Consider the following 18,974-nt stretch of genomic DNA (forward strand, 5'->3'; position numbering starts at 1 on the left):
TCACGACCGCCGACCCAATAGTAATGAAGCTATTCCAGATGAAGCGACCATAATAACAATATGCCCCTCAGCACGACACGTAGCAGCAATTGTGTTGTAAACAAAAGTTTTGCCTGTTCCTACTGTTCCATTCAAAAAGAAGAGTTTCCCTAGATTTTGGGAAACATAATCTATCACTGTTTGATATGAAAAGCGTTGCTCTGCATTTAGGAGAACCCTGTTGCCATGTGCTTTTGCATTTTGAGGATCAAACTGAAATTGTCGCTGGTCCCATATGAATCGGTTTGCAACAACTAAGTTCCATCTTGTAGTTAACAGAGGCAGCGGCATTAGAGGGAAATCAGCCAGTGATTTACCTGACTCCATCAAAATCTCATTTAAGAGAAATAAACCATAATCTTGCACTTCAGCAGGGGTAGGTTCTGGAATGTTGAACATTGTGCGAAGCTTATGTGGAAGGTCATCACATACATTTTCCTAAAAATCATTCCACAATGTTTGGGGTTGCAAAGGATTGCACTCTGCGAGAATAACACAAAATAGTCGGCGAAGATGATATCCAGTCTGCATGACTGAAGCTTCCTGTAGACATTGCACCCATTCGCTGTCATCTTCCAGAAGTCCACGTGCAACACATGCATCTTTAAAAGTTGGAAGTGGAGGACCATTACCAATCCTTTTCAGATCATCAAATGATTGAGGTCCTTTTACAACGGTTAGAAGTAAGCGTAGGTAAAATCGCTCACCGGAATTAGGACTGGCGAAATACATTCTACCAATAGCAAATTTTCCCTCTCGTATCCTTCTTGTCCAAGTCTGAGATTGTTTGTTCCAGACATAGTATTCGGGGAACTCTTGATAAGTGAGGCTTCTTGCTCTTAAATCTGATGCACAACAATCAAAGAAGGCAGTCAAAGTTGACTTTTAGCTCATACTTGATAGTATATCATGTATTGGTTCATCGGTTTATAAACTACGCGGTGCATTCCAGGGAGATGAAGTGTCAAGCGCCTGGCCGTGGGAATCTCCTCATGTAGATGGAAACTTAATAATCTCCAAACTGCTTCCGGTGGGCCAATGTATCTCGCATCCAAGTATTGTTGGATCTCATCCAACTCATTCAACAGTATTGTTGTCATGTCATGCCCTTTAAATATATACTTGTGAATATATTTAACACAACGGATCCCAGCACAAACTTCGACATTAATATGGCAGTTGAACATCTTAGAAAGATAAGGATTATAAGGAACAACATCCCTGTTATCAATCAGATGCCCCTCATTAATATATGATCTACCATTGTCACGACGATGGTAGATTGGATATCCATCTTTATCCATGGTGGTAGCATCTGCAAAAGTTCGGGGATAGTGATGCTTGCATCTACCATTTACCATGCACGGAGAGTTAGGATTATTTAGTCCACATGGACCATGAACCATACATGTGAGGACGGTCCAAAATAACTCAGGTTCGGTTTCTGGATCAGGAAACTCTGCACATACAATGCGATCAACTTGAGCAGGTATATGGATCTTGTCGGAATGTCGAAGATATATAAGTGCATGCATATGGGGCAACCCGCGTTTCTGGAACTCAATGGTGTAGACATGTGCAACGGCAGTACCAAGCACACCTTTCTTTTTAATTTCCTTCATCAAGGCCCTTCGCTTTAGTTCAAAGACCACGGGCCACGCGACCTCCGGGTCGATGAGTTGCGATTTGGTGCTTTCGGACAATGCCTCGACAACTTCCGTCCCAGTCTTGATTTGCAGTCATTGTGAGAAATATATCGATGATGCTTATTGTAACGCAGATGGCCATTGAATCCTGAAAAATTTCAAACATGTGCCTAGGGTGCCGACACAAGATCTTTGGTAAGACCACTCGTCTTCCAATCTGGTTTAGGTCGAAAAGCTTCACCGCAACATCGATGATACCTTGATAAAGTTTAGCCCGCTTGTCTTGTTGTAGCCTATAATATCTCATTTTGTTCGTTCGACCACGCCCATCCATCCACCAGGAACTCTTGAAACAGTTTGTGCCTGCGTAAAATTGTAGAATATTCTCCAGGGTGTTCAAATATCCGATAAGAGTAGAAATCCATCTGTGTCAATCGGTCATTAGTATTTGAACGCCTCATATCAGGTGACCACCCAAGCTCTCTGTAAGGAAACATTAGCACATAATGCAAAGGCAAGTAAGCTGGATGACATTCACTGATCTGCATGAATTCTTGCCCTCCTTTAAGATATATCACAATATCCCTCATATTATCCCGCTCGCTGCCATCCCCAGGTAAAATGACAACAATCTCATCTGCGGTTGGCAAGTTGTAACGACGTCTATCTCTAGTAGCAATCAGAATGCAAATAAGCAGGTACATTAAAGTTCTCACCATGTTGAAGAGAGGCAGATCTAAGAACATTGTATGCGTGGCGAAACGTAGCAGAGAAACAATTATACTGGAGCATAGTTGCATGAATTATCTTCAGAACATCTGTGTTCAAACGGGGATTACGAAGTTGACATATATCCAATGCAGCACTGGGATCATATATGTAAAGCTGAGAGTAAGTTGGCTGCTGCCCAGTGTCAGGAATTAGAGATCCAGTTCTATGACGCAACTGGCCATGTATAGTAAAAGGCCTTGGACCTTGTCCAGTAAAGACACGCTCATTTCCTCCAAGGCTCGTAAATGCGAAAGCTTGGTTGTATTGTCTCATGTACTTCCGAAATGACTTTGACTTGCGATCATTTCCATCATATAAAGCTTTAAGGGTTGGAGGTAATGGCCGTAGTGGAGGCAATTTGACTTTCCCTTGCAAACAACAAGTCCCGAATCGAGGACATGATAATGATGAATCTTTTAGTCGTTCATCCATCCAATGGAGTGCACTACAAAATGGACACTGAACATCCATTCTCCCCAAGGAGTGTCTTCCTTGTTCAATGAGATGGTTAGAAACAATATTGTCAACTTCGTCTTCATCATCACTTATGTCAGCATTATTAGCAGAAATTGGACGGTCAAAACCATTATTGTGAACCTCCTCACAATATTGTGCAGGATCCCCAAATGGTTGTTGTCTACAAGAGAAATAATTGTATATATTTAGACAAATGTGCTATTTTTTTGGTATTCCAATTTCAATAAGTGTGAAGAAGTATACCGCGAGTTTCGATTAGTTGATGATGATGTAGAAGCTGCATTTGTCGAATGTGATATTGGATGGACAAAGGATGAGGTAGAAGACCTGCAGTTACGCGTACTGCGAAGAAACTTGTGGTGTTAGGTAGGATCTTATGGTAACCAAACCACAAAGAACCAAGAGAAAGATGTAATAAACCACGTACTAACCTTGCATTTTGGTGAGACGTTGTTGGTACAAAGTTCTCATTGGTTGAATGTGGAATTGCATGAGGTAAGGATGAGGAAGCAGAAGAGATACATGTACTGCAATGAAACTTGCACATGTGAGTTATATATAGATTTTGATTAAGGAAAACCACTAAGTGAAGTACTCACGTGTTGTTTTGAGCCGATGAATCAGCATGGGTACTTGATGTGACACGCGTTCGGAGAGCCGTAAATAGCCTTACGGGATTAAGGAATGATAGAGATTTCCGAAGAGACTCTGAAGAAGAAAGACGTCGGTATGGTGTTGCATGAGGTGTAACTGGACTATTATGTGTTTGATGCTTGTCAGCTTGAAGTGGAGTTTGTGGAAGTGAATGAGAACCATTCAATGTTGAACCTTGTGCACCTTGAATAGTGAAGTTTGTGCTGCCAATTAGTTTAGTGCTCCTTTCTCTTTTCCTTCGAGCACGCTGTCCGAGTATTCTATTTGTTATCTGCACCTAATTATAAGTATAATCAACCGAATAGATTGGGAGAAAGAGGAATGCATGGATAATAGCAAAGATGGCAGTTAGTATTAAAAGTAGAAAACGCGAAATGTAAAGATATGAAGAAAGTAGTGAAAGGTAATAAGTGATCGAAGACTCAAAAGCAAATTATAAATGAATAGATGGATGACCACATGCAACACAGTTGGTGGTTAAATATTATACATATAAGCAGGCATTAAATGGAAGATATTAAATAGTAGTGAATTTACTACAATTATAGTGTACGAAAATACCTTTTGGACAATGCATGAGCAATCATAGTATTATTTTAATTAAAGCTCATCTTACATGAGAACCGGATGGCGGGAGAAGTGTTTGAAGTGGAGTCTGTGGAAGTGAAGGAGAGCCATTCAATGTTGAACCCATTAGTTGGTGGTCAATGACATGACGTGTGACTACTTGTGCATCTTGGATGGTGAAGTTTGAGCTGCCAATTAGTTTGGTGCTCCTTTCTCTTTCCCTTCGAGCACGCTGTCCTAGCATTCTATTTGTTATCTGCACCTCACAAATATGGCAGTTAGTATTAGTGGAATGTAAATATATGAATAAAGTAGTCAAGGATAATAAGTGATCGAAGACCCAAAAACAAAAGCAAATTATAAATGAATAGATGGATGACCACATGCAACACAGTTAGTGGGTAAATAGTATACATATAAGCATGCATTAAATTGCAGTGAATTTACTACAATTATAGTGTACAAAAACACCTTTTGGACAATGCATGAGCAATTATAGCATTACATTTTAATTAAAGCTCATCTTACATGAGAACCGGATGGAGGGAGATGAGATAGAGGAACACTATCTGATGGGCGCTGCACATTTATAAACTAAAAGAAGAAATAAGACAATGAAATATACATAAGCAACAGTGTAGAAAAATAAATAAGGCAATGCAACTTAGCATAAGACAATGCAAGCAAGAAATACCTGGAAGCCAAGAGGCGGTTGAAGATTGAGCCTATCTTGGGGGGCAACAAAGACATGTTTGTTTTGGTTTGAAGGTTCCTTAAAGGAGTCCATAGAATTTTTTCTTTGTCAAGAATTGGTTGTACATGAGAACCGAATGGAGGGAGATGAGATAGAGGAACACTATCTGATGGGCGCTGCACATTTATAAAGTAAAAGAAGAAATAAGACAATGCAATATACATAAGCAACAGTGTAGAAAATTAAATAAATAAGGCAATGCAACTTAGCATAATACAATGCAAGCAAGAAATACCTGGAAGGCAAGAGGCGGTTGAAGATTGAGCCTATCTTGGGGGGCAACAAAGACATGTTTGTTTTGGTTTGAAGGTTCCTTAAAGGAGTCCATAGGGCGTTTTCCTTTGTCAAGAATTGGTTGAGTAGGAAGCTATAAATATTTGAAAGAGAGTTCAAAAACGTGATATGAAATCAATAAGAGTGTTAAGATAATTTGGGTAACTCAAAGTATGTTAATAGAAGTTATCAATAACGTATATTGTACACGGGAGCCGAAGCAGTCGTTGAGGAGTACGTGGTGAAGGTAGAGTCCATCTTGAACTGGAACATAATTATTGTTTTTCTTGTAAGGGTCCTTATAAGGGTCCATTGGACGTTTACCCTTATCTATGGGATCCTGTAGAAACAAATAGAAATAGCTAGATACTCAATAAAACCTATAGAAACAAACATAAAAAGGATAGGTAGGGATAACATACCATAGAAAGGAAAATCTGCAACAAAAAATGGTGCCTAAAAAAAAGACAAAGTAGCAGTGATTATGTACTTGATCAGCTTAATCAAAACCTAAAGGCAACTTAAAACACACACTAAATCAGTAAATTGATTAGTACATGTTCTATCCGGAACAATCATAGATAAACGAAAAGAATTTTCCTATTCATAACCATCATCTCTTATATTGCAATCGAATAGTGTTCACACCTATGTCTCCACCATGAGACACCCCCCAAGGAGTAGAGTGGAATTACTGTGGCCCCTATCCAAACCCACGGTCACATTCCTCCACAGGGTAAGCTTCTTAACTTATATAGAACAGACGCACCTGGACTCCACCGGTTGTATGCTCAATTAATGTAGGCTAGTTGGCACTTGGGCTTAAGCCTGGGCAAATTTTTCAGGAAAAAGTCCATCAACATCCCATGTAAGTTACTTGCTTCATCATAACCTGACCCATCAGGAATTACTATTTCTCTCCTGCTTTTAAATTTCAACTGTCACATCGCTTCTATGGTGGAAATTTTCCCCTCCTTAAGAAAGAAAGAGTTTTACTTAGATTAATTGAGTGACATCTAACCCCCTATATTTTAAAACAATAAAATTAACACATTTAAAATACGACTAATTGAGTACTAAAAACATATAACTACACACGGAACACTATTCAGGATGTCATCTGCTCTTATTTTGCTTTTCTCCAACTCAAAGTTTCATTTTTTTTAACCAAAGACAAAAAAAAATACATTTCAAACTTTAGGAGAACTAACATAAATGTTGACCATTTAAAGGCTCTAAAAGGTTTCCTTGCTTACCTTCCAACTCTAGCTCCTATACGCCCATGAGACTTTTTGGAGAACCGGTGAGTATAATGAGCTGAAGTCCCAAACTACAAAGGGTTGAACAAGTTTGATAAAACAAAATAAATTAGGAAAACAAAATAATCACACATTACGTTAAAGAAAATTTTCCGAATAATTATTAGTTGGAAGTCCACTCTATAAGGGATACATACATATTTAACATTTCAGCATACACATAGTAGAACTTTGATTACTATATGATAAGCACTCAAAACTGTAATATTAAACCCCGAGAGACATAGCATTTTGGTCGATTATGTGTTTAATAATCATGTAATAATTATATTTTCGTACTTTTGCAGATTTTCGCAATTAAAATGAATATAGTGATAAAACATGCATCGAAGCACGTGAATACGGAATATTTGAGTTTCCCACTTCGACCCGCGGAAGCCGAAGTTTACAAAAGAACAGAACCAGTGTGGAACGGGCCCACATATGAAGAAGCAGCAAATTTCCGAAGCTCAAATCGGATAAATCTAGATGCCGACGTTGGCTAGTGAAGCTGCCAAGTACAGGAATACGGGAATATTTGGAATTCCCACTCAATCCCCGTGAAGCCCAACAAAGCCTGACTAGAGCCGAAGTTCCCAAAAGAATGCAACCGGTCTTGAAATCGGCCCACATATAAAGAAGCATGAAACTTCCGGCTCAAATCGATAAATCTAGGTGCGACGTTGGCTAGTGAAGCTACCAAGTACAAGAATACTGAGAATATTTGGAATTCCCACTCAATCCCTCGTGAAGCCCAAAAGCGCCCTAGGAGCGAAGTTTCCAAAAGAACGAACCCGGTCGCGGGGATCGGGCCCATATATAAAGAAGCGGGAAACTTCGGAAGCTCAAATCGGATAAATCTAGGTGCCAACGTTGGCTAGTGAAGTCTGCCATAGTGACGGCGGACGAACTCTGCAAGGACAAAAAGTCGTAAAAACGCCAAAATCGGCGGATACACTAAGTAGACACACTCTGCGGGCCCAGAAGGCATGATGAGTCAGCATAGGCAGGTGGCAAAGGATGGTTTAAATTTGATACCACCTGGCAAGAGAGAAGACACGTACCAATTCAAACCAGGTGGTTTGAATTGAAATGAGCTAACAAACAAAACATAAAATCAGCTAAAGGACAAAAATTTAATACAGGTAAAACAAAACTTTGATTCTCAAAGTTTTGAACGTTTCAAATAGGTAACAAACAAACCTGATTTAATTGTTAGGAATTCACGTGAAGGGACATCCGCCTATATATATGGGGTTAAGCCTTTATTATAAGGTCTTGACATATTAATGCTTTAAAATTTCGCTTTTAGTTTTTCTTCTTCTTCAGTACTTACATTCCGCCATTTTTATTTCAGCGCAGCTTAATACTATAAGTTATTTTACCCTTAATAACATCATTTCTTTTTAGTTTAATTTCTGTCCTGCATTTATTTACTTAATGTATACAAAGAAGTTTTATTATTCCTTCTATGATGATGAGCTAATCCCCCTCGGGGGAGGGTTATCTTTGCTTCGTAAAAATCGGATTGACTTCGTTAATATTCTAGAATCACTACTTAGGAAGTAGGCATAAAATTAACATCCGGTCCCAAAATGATGATGAGACGTACAAAAGTTGAATTTTTGATGCTCTAGGGACGGTCTAAAATCGCGACCTAAAAATGTCTTCGCGACTACAGTGTCGAGCACTCTCCAATTCGTCCGGTAATGTGAAATCGAGGCGAAGAGGGAAATAATATACCGTAGATCGCGGTATTATTAAAACTCCTTATGCTAGTGAAATGCGATCTAGAGATGTGGGCATGCACTAGGGATCAATACTTCGGCGTCGTCTCAAAGCGAGACGAATTAGAGATGTAGTGATTTGGTAATAAAAGCTGTTAAGAAATGATTCTTGCATGAGCATGATTAACTCTCTCCATGTTTCTCTACATTTTGTTTACCTACATATAATCGCCGTAGTAATTTATTTTATTTGCATTACCGTTATTTTAATTAAAACCAACTAAAAAGAAACCTAAAAAATCCTTCTCACTTAAAGTTGTAATTTCCAGGTTGAACCTATCCGAGCCCTAAGGTTTGGACGATCCCTTACTCGACCTATCCTACCAAACCCACGAGTAAGGTAACTTGACTAAAACGATATGACTATACTGGACGTTGGACTTTGGACTTTGGACTTGACCGTGGACCTCCGGACTTTGACTGTGGACCTCGAACTTAAGAAAATAAATAACCGAAAGCCAATAAACAAACGCGGTGTAAATCGAGAGTTTTATCAAATGCGCATTGCCGAGAAGGACTCTGGACTTAACGTAATAAGCTGGAATACATCCATAAAACCCTCCCTTACCTCCTCATCTTTTTTAATTTTCATTTCTATTACAATACTAACTCTTTTTCGTAACTCTTTACCCTAACTTTTTCTACTTACAAATATCGTGAACCAAGTTGTTTATTTTCATTAGCACAAATCTAAAGTACTCCATAGGAATTTGAAGTCTTGAACAGACAAAAGAGTCTCGGACGAGACTGAATTAGTAGCACGCAAGACTAACACGGAGTATCAACACTCCGGTTTTCAGTGCTGAGCCACTTTCCTTTTCAATTACTCTTTTGGGCTCTTTTGGTCCCTGCGCTTTTCTAGTAAGCATAAGCTTGGGAGTAGTCGATCGCTATCACGAGGAATCGCGGGGCGCCGTGTTTCAAACTCTTAAACTCCTTAAACTTTGTCGAGGATATTATTTGCTATAACCTGTTTTACCTCGTATATGTATATGTTGGCATGAGAACTCTATGCATGTAAAGGTGGTTCGTCATCACATATTCACGTAACACAATTAATATGATTCGAATATATTTTGATATATGCGTAGCGCCAAACCACCTACTTAGAATATTTTTGTATGTGTATGTTATATCAATTCACGTACGCGGTATTCAATTGCATGAGTTCGTTCTCGACATTCCCCTAGCTCATGTATAACTTACACATAGTTGCACGTATAGGTAATATAGATTTGCATGGGTAGACTTTCTGCGTAAACTAGTATATGTTAGTTAGTTTCTATTTTGGCATCTATCGTTTTTAATTGCATATTTCGTAATCACGTCTCCATAATACACTAATTACGTAAATTAAAATAATAAAAAAATTAAAAATTAAAATTAAAAATTAAAAAATAATAATAATAATAATAATAATAAAATAAAAAAATCATAGTAATTAAAAATTTCATCTAAATCATCTTAATAACACCCCGCATAATACACCATCATAAATCATCATCCTATTCCATCGGTGCCTAGAAACTTGAAAAAATTGGGGTTGCCTTAATTCAAGAAACGCGTGCTAGCGAACAACCTCCCTCAATTCTCTCGGGGTAACCTGGCTGCTGGAATATTCACACGCTATCCTAGCTTCCCCGCTTTCGAAAGTTAGCAAATCGAGGAAGACGTGCTTTCAACCCCTCCTTCCTAACTTCTAAAACCTCCAGTCATTATTAGTTCCTTATGAGCACTAAATTAAAATTCATATTTGTATGAGACTACGGTCCGTAAACATAAGGAATTAGAACTTACATATCATCGTCGAAAAAACAAGAAACAACCTGTTTATGTTATCTCCTAGGCATAGTTCCTCCTCCAGAAATCAACCTCACAAACATCTCCGTTTCCATTATCTCCTTTAATTATGGCTGAAGAAAATCTCACGGTCGAGAAACCCTTTTCGATTTCTATACTACCCTACTACGAAGGACTCGCTTCCTACATTAAACTTCGATCGATTGTAGGTGATTTTAGTATTCCAAGTGAAACATTTTCGGTTTGTTACCCGCTTACCATGGTTTAGACCATGAAAAACCGTACAATCATCTTAAATTCGGATGCAACAAGTAGTCACCACTTTCCGCCATCCGACCGTTACCAACGAACAAGTCTTGCTTAGGTTGTTTCCACTTCACCTTAGGCGATAAAGCTTGGTTTGGCTTCGCCCGGACAAACCGCAAATCCATTGACACATGGGCCAAACTTGTTCAAGCATTCATGATAAAGTTCTATACCGGAGAAAACTTCTGAAAATCTTTTAAAAGATTCAATTCTTTTCGCCAAGACCCCCGAATCCTTCGGGCGTGGAGCAGATTCTTGATCTACTTCTCGAATGTCCCCATCATCAACTTCGACATACCTGTATTAGTCCGTTCATTCTTTAATGGTCTCTCCGACCATCAAAAGGAAACATTAGATATCATGAACGGTTGTTTCATGGATAAAGGAAAATGGAAGCATACACACTTTGGAGAAATAGGCCTCACGGAAGCACCCGTTGGGGAAACACCGATTCTTCTAGATCTTCTAAAGACACTCCTACCAAAGTTACGTCTATGTTTGAGGTCAAACCCGATCCGAATTAAAAACTCTAATCGAAGTCCCTAAACAAAAAGGTTGATGCTCTTTCGGTTTACAAGTAAATGAACAAAACCCAAACAGTCATAGCTGCCAACGCTCCCCCATGCCCTCTTTTGTTTAAGTCCCCGAAAGACGCCGATTCTTATTGTCGCTTTGGTATCTGAGTGTCCTCCCCAACCTTCTGAAGAGGCTTGTGCTTTCAACATCCCTAATGCACCTTGGCGACAACATCCGAATTTAGCTTAGGCACCCCCATCCAACGGACAAGCTCCTTCAGTGGCAACAACGTTCTGTCGACCACTCACGAACTACAATTCCTATCGTCAGAAATCCTCCACAATTTCAGCAAGGGCAAAGTAATTTTCCCAATAACGCAAATATGGGATACCAAAAACAACGCGAACCTTGTTCCCGCTAACCAAGGATATGGCTACCAAAATCAACCCGTGAATAATAACCGTGAACAAGTTCCTGGCGCTTGCTCCTTTGGTACAATCCACGTACCGATAAAACGGATGAAACTTTCCGACATACATGAATCAACATAATCAAATCCTAGCTTCTATCCAATGATCTCTTCAAATTGTTAGCTCGGGATAAAAGTCAAAGGCGTGTTCCCGGCCAAAAACAAACCCTAAGCTTCCAAACACCGCCTTTGAACTCGACAATGCACGGGGACCTAGTAATCCAAGCCGGGGTGAGGTAAATGTCATTACCACTCTTTGTTCGGCCGAACCATCGACAATAATATATCATTATGCGGATGAGGAATCGGCCGGGCCAACGACTAACGCCCTTCCAACTCCTACCTCGCAACCTATAACGGACGAAGTTGTACCATCAAAATCTACACCTACGTCCCTAGGAAAGATACCATTGATCCTTGCAACGCGATTCCGTCCTAAAAGCTCCGTTCCGCCGCTTGGTAAAGAACAAACATGACGAACATTTTGATGAGATCCGGTGAAACCTTCAAAAATTTGACCATAAACTTACCTTTCCTAGATCGCTAAAGTATTTGCCCAAGCATGCCAAGTTTTTGAAGGACATGTGCACCACCAAACGACGTCATCGAATGTACCTCAACAAAGCGTTCCTCAATCGAAAGGTTCCGCCAGATTACCACTATCAATGGTGTGGTAAAGTACAAAGGACCGTGTCGAATTAACCGTACCATGCACGCTGGTGACAAGTATACCGCTATCGCGGCTTTTAAACCTAGGTGCCGGTGTTAACCCTGCTTCCCTACTACTACTTATTTAAGCGGTTAGGTCTTCATGAATTGAAACCTACCAATATGACTCTGCAACTCGCGGATCGCCTCCATTAAGTACCCAAAAGGCATAGTAGAGAACGTTATAGTAAAGGTCAAGATTTTTACTATCCAGTTGATTTCGTCATTCTAGATACTAAAGTAGCACGTGACTCCATCCCTATCATCTTGAGGCGTCCTTTCCTTGCAACTCTGGCGCCTCTCGTAAATTGTCGGATCGGTTCCCGATGACATTATCTTTCGAACCTTTTCGTCGAACTCAACGGTTCAAATTAATGAAACAGTTTCCGATCCCATAATGGAGGGCGAGATTAGCTTGGTTGATAGTTTGGAACATGATTATTTCACAAACTCTTTTCCCGGGCGAGATACACGATTTCTTTCTTTTGATAATCCGAGTTTGACGATGACTCATACATAAGGGATGTCCATGCTTTATTAGAGTCGATACCACCACTATTGACCCTAATGCTTGGTACAAACTAATTGGAAGAACGGGATTAAACTCTTTTCCATTGAAGAGATGATCCCCTCACGAATCCTTGATCCCCAATCCTCCAACTCTGGATTTAAAACCTCACCCCCGATTTGAAGTACGCATATCTCTCGATCCCGATGGTAGTCACCCTATAATAATTTCTGCTCCTTGACTCTGCATCGAAGAGGCACGTTTGATTCATGTCATTAAGTGAACACCGCCTCCGCCATCGGATGGTCTTTAGATGATATCAAGGAATAGACCCTAGCATATGCACGTGTCGATACATCTTGATGATGGCACAAAGACATCATGAGACACACAATAAGCCGCCTTAATCCCGCGAATGAAGGAAGTAGTGAGAGGAAAGTTCTCGTTTACTGATGCGGGTATCATATACCCTATCTCCGATAGTGACCGGTTAGTCCCGGTCCGCGTTGTTCCCAAAGTCCCAAGCATTCAAGTTGTGCAAAATGAAAAGGGTGATGCATCTCCACTCGTGATTCCTTTAAAATGGAGAATTTGCATTGACTATCGCGAAACTTAATGTCGAACCCGAAAGATCACTTCCCTCTCCCATTCATTGACCCGGATGCTAGAACGTTTAGCGGTCATGCTTACTACTTGTTTTTCTTTATGGCTATTCGGATACTTCCAAATTGTCATCGATCCTGCCGATCAAGAAAAGACAACTTTCACATGTCCCTTTGGAACCTTTGCATACGCATCGAATACCTTTTGGTCTTTGTAATGCTCCGTGGCACTTTCAATGCCGCATGCTTCACATTTTTTAGTGATATGGTGGAACGTTATATGGAAGTCTTCATGGGCGACTTTTTCCATTTTACGGAAATTCTTTTAACGACTGTTTATCCAACATTTTTTAAAGTTTTAACGTTCTTGCGAAGAAAAAAATGCGGTACTTTCGGTTGGGAGAAGTGTCATTTCATGGTTACCAAAGGAATTGTTCTAGGTCATATTGTTTCAAAAAGATAGGATAGAGGTTGATAAAGCTAAAATTGTTAAAATTTCTTCGCTACCTTTCCACGGACAACTCGTGATATCCGTGTGCCTTTTAGGCCATGTTGGGTTTTCTGAGGAGATTCATTCAGGATTTTTCTAAAGTTGCTTTCGACCCTTAACCAATCTCTCGCTTAAGGATCGCGATTATTCGACTTCAATTTCAATTGCAAACAAGCTTTTGATACTCCCAAAAACGCTCGACTACCACTCTATCATTCCAACCCCTCGATTGGTCTCGACCATTGAACTAATGTGTGGCCTTCAAGCGACTTTGCTATTGGTGCCGCTAAATTTAGCGGCGGCGATGACGACAAACCCCGTTGTCATTTACTACGCTAGTAAAACTCTTAACGGCGCTCAGCGTAATTATACCACAACTGAGAAAAGAGTTCCTTTAGCTGTCTATGCTTTGGATAAGTTTTAGCCTACCTAGTTGGAACATCAACCATAGTATATCTTACCACCATGCCGCATTTGGTACTTACTCGCGAAAAGGATCACGAAAACAAGCGATTGTTCCATTGGATCCTTCTCTTTACAAAATTCACCACGGAAATCAAAGACAAAGAAAGGAACCGAAAATGTCGTAGCCAACCATTTATCAAAAGGGTTGGTGACATCGATAGTGATTCTTCGGCTATCGGTGATTCCTTCCTGCACGAATACTTGTACTCTATTTTCTCATCTCCATAGTGCGGATATCGTTAACTACCTGGTTCTTGAGGAAGTCCCTCCTTTTTAGTCGCGTCCCGATCATAAAAAGTTCTTATCCAATGTAAAATATTATTTCTAGGATGAACCCTTACCTTTAAGTATTGTTCCGACCAACTCGTTCCGTTATTTTGCATTCGGGGAACACACCGACGTATTATCCTTTGCCATGAACAATCTTGCGGAGGTCATTTCAGTGGAAAAACTGCGGCCCAAGGTGTTACAATGTGGTTTTACTGGCCTGCACCCTTTTCGCGATGCACCACGAACATTCGCGTAGCTTGCATTAGTTAATCAACACCTAGGTCGAATTACCAAAACGAAATATGATACCCCTAAATCCTATCTTGATTGTGAAAATTGTTGATGTTTGGGGCATTGATTTTATGGGACCCTTCTCTATTTCTCAAGGTTTTCTATACATTTTAGTCATTGTAGACTATGTGTCCAAATGGATTGAGGCACTTCGCATGTCGCTCAAATGACCATAAGACTGTCGTGAGATTTGTAAAGAAAACATTTTCTCGTTTTAGGTGTTCCCAAAGCTATCATCGATGATGGGGGTACACATTTTGTAACAAAATTTTTGGGTTAATTCATTACAAAGATTGGGAGGAAAATAGATGGAAGCTTCAAAGGATAATGTCGGAACAAATTAATGGTATGGTTTACATGTACTTTAATTTCAATAATAACATCCATTATTCTTGATAATTAGTATGTTTTCAATCCTATATCTACATGTTGTCCAGCCCTATGTGTGGAAATTTACTTAATATGAAATGAACAAACATTACTTTGTTCATGTAGGAAGAATTTGAGCCTAATGTTCCCCAAGCAACGGCACGTCGAGAAGTTGAAAAGGACTCTCCCCAAAAGTTCAGATTAGCAAAGTATGCCTTTCGGAAAGAGATTTTTGCGTAAGTCGCGGGGAGCGTGGAAGAAGCTATTGCAAAGCATGCCGGATGGCAAGGATCAAATCATTGTCTTTGCATTTGTCGAGAAATGAGAGTATCGATGAAGTGAGAGCTAGAGCATAAAGAATCTTTGAGAATGCCAAAAGAACATATATCGACATACTAATAGGCGGGACATATGCCCATAAACCTGGATAAAATGGTAGGTGTCTATTCTTGCACTAACGTTTTCTTATCACCTTATGCTAATAACTAGTAAGGATTTTTTTTTTTTTAGGATAAAGGAGATCCTAGAAGAAAACATGGACGAAAGTAGATAGTTGAAAAAAAAGGACATGGCGTCATTGATGGAACTATATTAGCAAAGCTTAGACTATGATCTAATAACATTGAAGCTTGAACTTACCTGTGTGTTGGTATTGTATATAGACTATGTTGCATACTTGCATACCATTCTCATAATTTAGGCATGTATTACTCATATAGGAACAAGTGGAGGTTTCTAATAAAAGAAGAAAAAAGCCTTGGTGGTGGTGAGGGCAGTGTAATGGAAGTAGACTTCGATAATGATGAGTTCTTTGAAGTCTTTGGGCCCGACAAAGGGAGTAGAACTTCGTGGAATCAGCTCAACAAGTCTAAGAAGCAATTGCAACGTACATGTATTGCCAAGGCATTATTGCAAACAAACAAGCTCTTCATCCAATTCGAGTTGAAGGGAAATGAATGAGATGAAGTCTTCCCTATCTAATGTCATAGGCGTGTTAAAGGTGAGTTTGCGGTTTGCACTTGTGTCGGGATGTATAACCAATTGTTACTATAAATTGTGTCGAGGGATGTACTTAAAAGGGCTGTTAAAAACAATGGAACATCAACTCCTCAACAACCGTCTCTGCGGCGCCTAATAACTGAAGTCGGTTCTAGTTTTGCTTTCGTCACTCGACTCAACAAAACTTGATGAATATGTTTGCAAATTTGAATCCTCCTACAGGACACTTGGTTCTTCACCAAATGTATCCTTATTAGATAGGGATGGTGTAGTGGTTGCTAAGGGGTATGTCATGGTAGAGATTTGGAGATTGCAATGGTAGAAAAGTTCTCGCGGTGGGAAAAAAGGTCTACATAGAGGAAGTCTTGGTTGGTGATGCTCTTTTGTTTACGATGGGCCCCAAGATGGAGTTAGATTTTTGGATGGCTTTAGTGCAGGAGGTCCTTTAATTTGGCTCGAGTCAAGGATGCAGTTTTCTTAATAAGTTGTTTGGGATATACAAACTTTCTGAACTTGGGATTTTTCAGTATGGTTTGGTTTCTTTATATTTTGAATGCCGTTTGTTTTTTGTTTAATATGGATGTCATAGTGACTTGACAAACTTATGGTCTTTTTTTGGTATGGATGAGTATTAACTTTAATATGTTCATACTATATCTATTTATTAAATTTGATTGCAGTGTATGTATGCTTGTTTGCTTAGCAGGTTGAAGAAAGTCCTAACCCATTTTTAACTCCACCTGTGCAAATTAATATAATTAGTTTGCATTGCCGGTCCCAAGCCCGGATAAAGGAGGAGGGAGGATGGTGGAGCCTTGGACTGTTTTTCCATTGAACGTTGGGATTCTCGAACTAAAGGTGTGTACTAGTCTTTGCTTCACATGTTGTAACTTAGTTTAGTTTTTCTTGTAATGTACCAGGAAAATAGCTTGTGTAAAATATTTGGCCCTTTCTTTCTAAAGTCGTGTGACTTTTAGGTTATCTATTTTTCTTGTTCATCTTGTTTTTGCTTTAGTTTTAGTAATGAGATACTTTGAGGTGAATCATTTTTCAAATAGAAGGTTTTGTTTAGGTTGGCATTATGTAGGGTAATCCTCTTTTTTAAGTTGGTTATGATTTATAGGTCGATCATTATTTTGCATTTTGCAGGCAGGGCAAGATTTGGATTTATTGGACTACCTTGTAGAGGAGGAAAGTCTCTTGTTGGTGTTTTTGCAGCCTGTCGAATAATGTAAAAGCTGTCTGTGCCTAGCTTAGTTAAGACGGTTGTCACTTACACTCTTCTTGTTTCACTGGTATATAGATTGCGTTAACATTACTTGATTTTGTTGCTATATTTAGCGTGCACGATTGTAAAACATAATCCACTTTCATAACACGATTTGTCAATATCTTTGTTTGTGTTATCTATGTATTAATGAACAACAAATATTGTTAGATGAAAGACAAACAACTTATATATCTTTCCTTTTGATAATGTAGCTTCGTTCTACAAAAGCACTAAGAGGATTTCATATGTTTCTATCTTTCTTGTAGAAGTTTATAAAGAGTTATTTTTTTCTTTTTCTGTCACTTCCATTTATCATTATGTCTTTTTTCAGAAATTTGGAAGACAATTGTTTCTCTCTATCCATGCTGATGGAGCTGTCAAGGTGTGTTTCTCATGGTTTGATTAAGTGAATAATATTGGTGTTTGATCGGTAACAAAAAGCAACGCTCCTTCTATGTTATAGGTGCTCAGTCTTCTGGATTCAAGTTATCTACCCGATGATATGAAAGACTCTAGTATCTGGCATCAAAGAAAAAAAGAAATTTGACCAGAAAGAGGAGATATTTGTTGAAGATGAGATATTTGTTGAATTCTCTGCGAGGATTTCAGTCCACATTCCATACATTGGGGTGTCCATGATTGATTCTTGCCTGCAGGTATGTTTACCTTTTCTTTTTCTTTTTAATTACCTTTTATATTTCCTCTTATATATAGATATATACCCATAGATAAATAACAAACTTATTGAAAGAAGTGACAAATAGTTATGCGCATTGCCTCACAAGAACAAGAATCAACTTACTTATCCTAACTATTTGGGGCTGGCTAAAGGAAGCAATTTATTCCGTTTCATCAAACTCAAAAAATTTAAATTATATTATTCTTAATGTTAATGAAGACAAACTTTGGAGAGAAAAGGGAGGATATGGCCTTCTATCACTCCAATATTAATGAGAACATAACAAGATTTTTTATAATATAAACTTCATAAAATATTGGTGCCTCAATTTGGAGCATAGAGATCATAAATGTTTAGCTTGGCACAGAGTAATGAAATGGAGCACGCAATAAAGGCTTCATGTGAGTATCATCAAGTTGGTCTCGTCCCATAGTGCACAAAAGGTGTAACAATCCTGATGGAAAACGTTGTTGACATTTTCAAATTTTCTGATGGGTTTCTCGGACGGTATGCTATGGGTAGAATTGTTTCTATGGACTACCAAGCAAGGATGGGAATGATGACAGTAGGAACATATGGGCTGCCTCAGTTTTGTGGCTGGGCTTTTCTATGGGAGGTGGATTGTTTGTATTGATGATTGTCTTTACTTGTTATTTAAAGCTTTCATTTTCACTTTTCCCCTGGTTGAATAAGATAAAATTTAAGCCATTGTTGTTTTTCTTTTGCAAAAATTACCTCAATTTCCTCTTCCTACACATGATGTAGTGATTAGAGGTTTATTTCCTAAGCAATTTGAGGTATGGTTCTATTGAATTAATGTGTTAGTTTCATATGTAAAGTGATTCAAAATGTAGTTATTTAATGTTTGAAAATAGCATAACGTTGTTGCTTACGAGGAGAACACTCCAATGGATTTGAAAAAGGCACTTCTTCTTGGTGATGCAATATCGGATCTTCCACCGGTAT

General features: G+C 39.0%; 1 protein-coding gene and 1 long non-coding RNA gene across 3 annotated transcripts; both read right to left on the minus strand.

Annotated features, from left to right (window-relative positions):
• Window positions 1-1,661, minus strand: LOC147483012 (uncharacterized). The gene is made up of 3 exons (XM_086579472.1): window positions 936-1,661; window positions 598-816; window positions 1-477 (listed from the first exon to the last, which is right to left on the minus strand). The coding sequence occupies exons 1-3, from the start codon at window positions 1,659-1,661 to the stop codon at window positions 1-3; spliced, it is 1,422 nt and encodes a 473-aa protein (XP_086435598.1).
• A 2,493-nt stretch (window positions 1,662-4,154) lies between these two features.
• On the minus strand, window positions 4,155-4,978 carry LOC147483013 (uncharacterized). Of its 2 annotated transcripts, none has more exons than XR_015207028.1 (3): window positions 4,849-4,978; window positions 4,683-4,733; window positions 4,155-4,410 (listed from the first exon to the last, which is right to left on the minus strand). It is a non-coding gene; the product is annotated as an uncharacterized LOC147483013 (long non-coding RNA). The 2 variants fall into 2 exon arrangements; XR_015207029.1 differs by having other exon boundaries at window positions 4,155-4,416.
• Between the last annotated feature and the right edge of the window lie 13,996 nt (window positions 4,979-18,974).

Source organism: Coptis chinensis, chromosome 8 (assembly GCF_015680905.1).
Source record: "Coptis chinensis isolate HL-2020 chromosome 8, ASM1568090v1, whole genome shotgun sequence".
NCBI lineage: Eukaryota > Viridiplantae > Streptophyta > Magnoliopsida > Ranunculales > Ranunculaceae > Coptis > Coptis chinensis.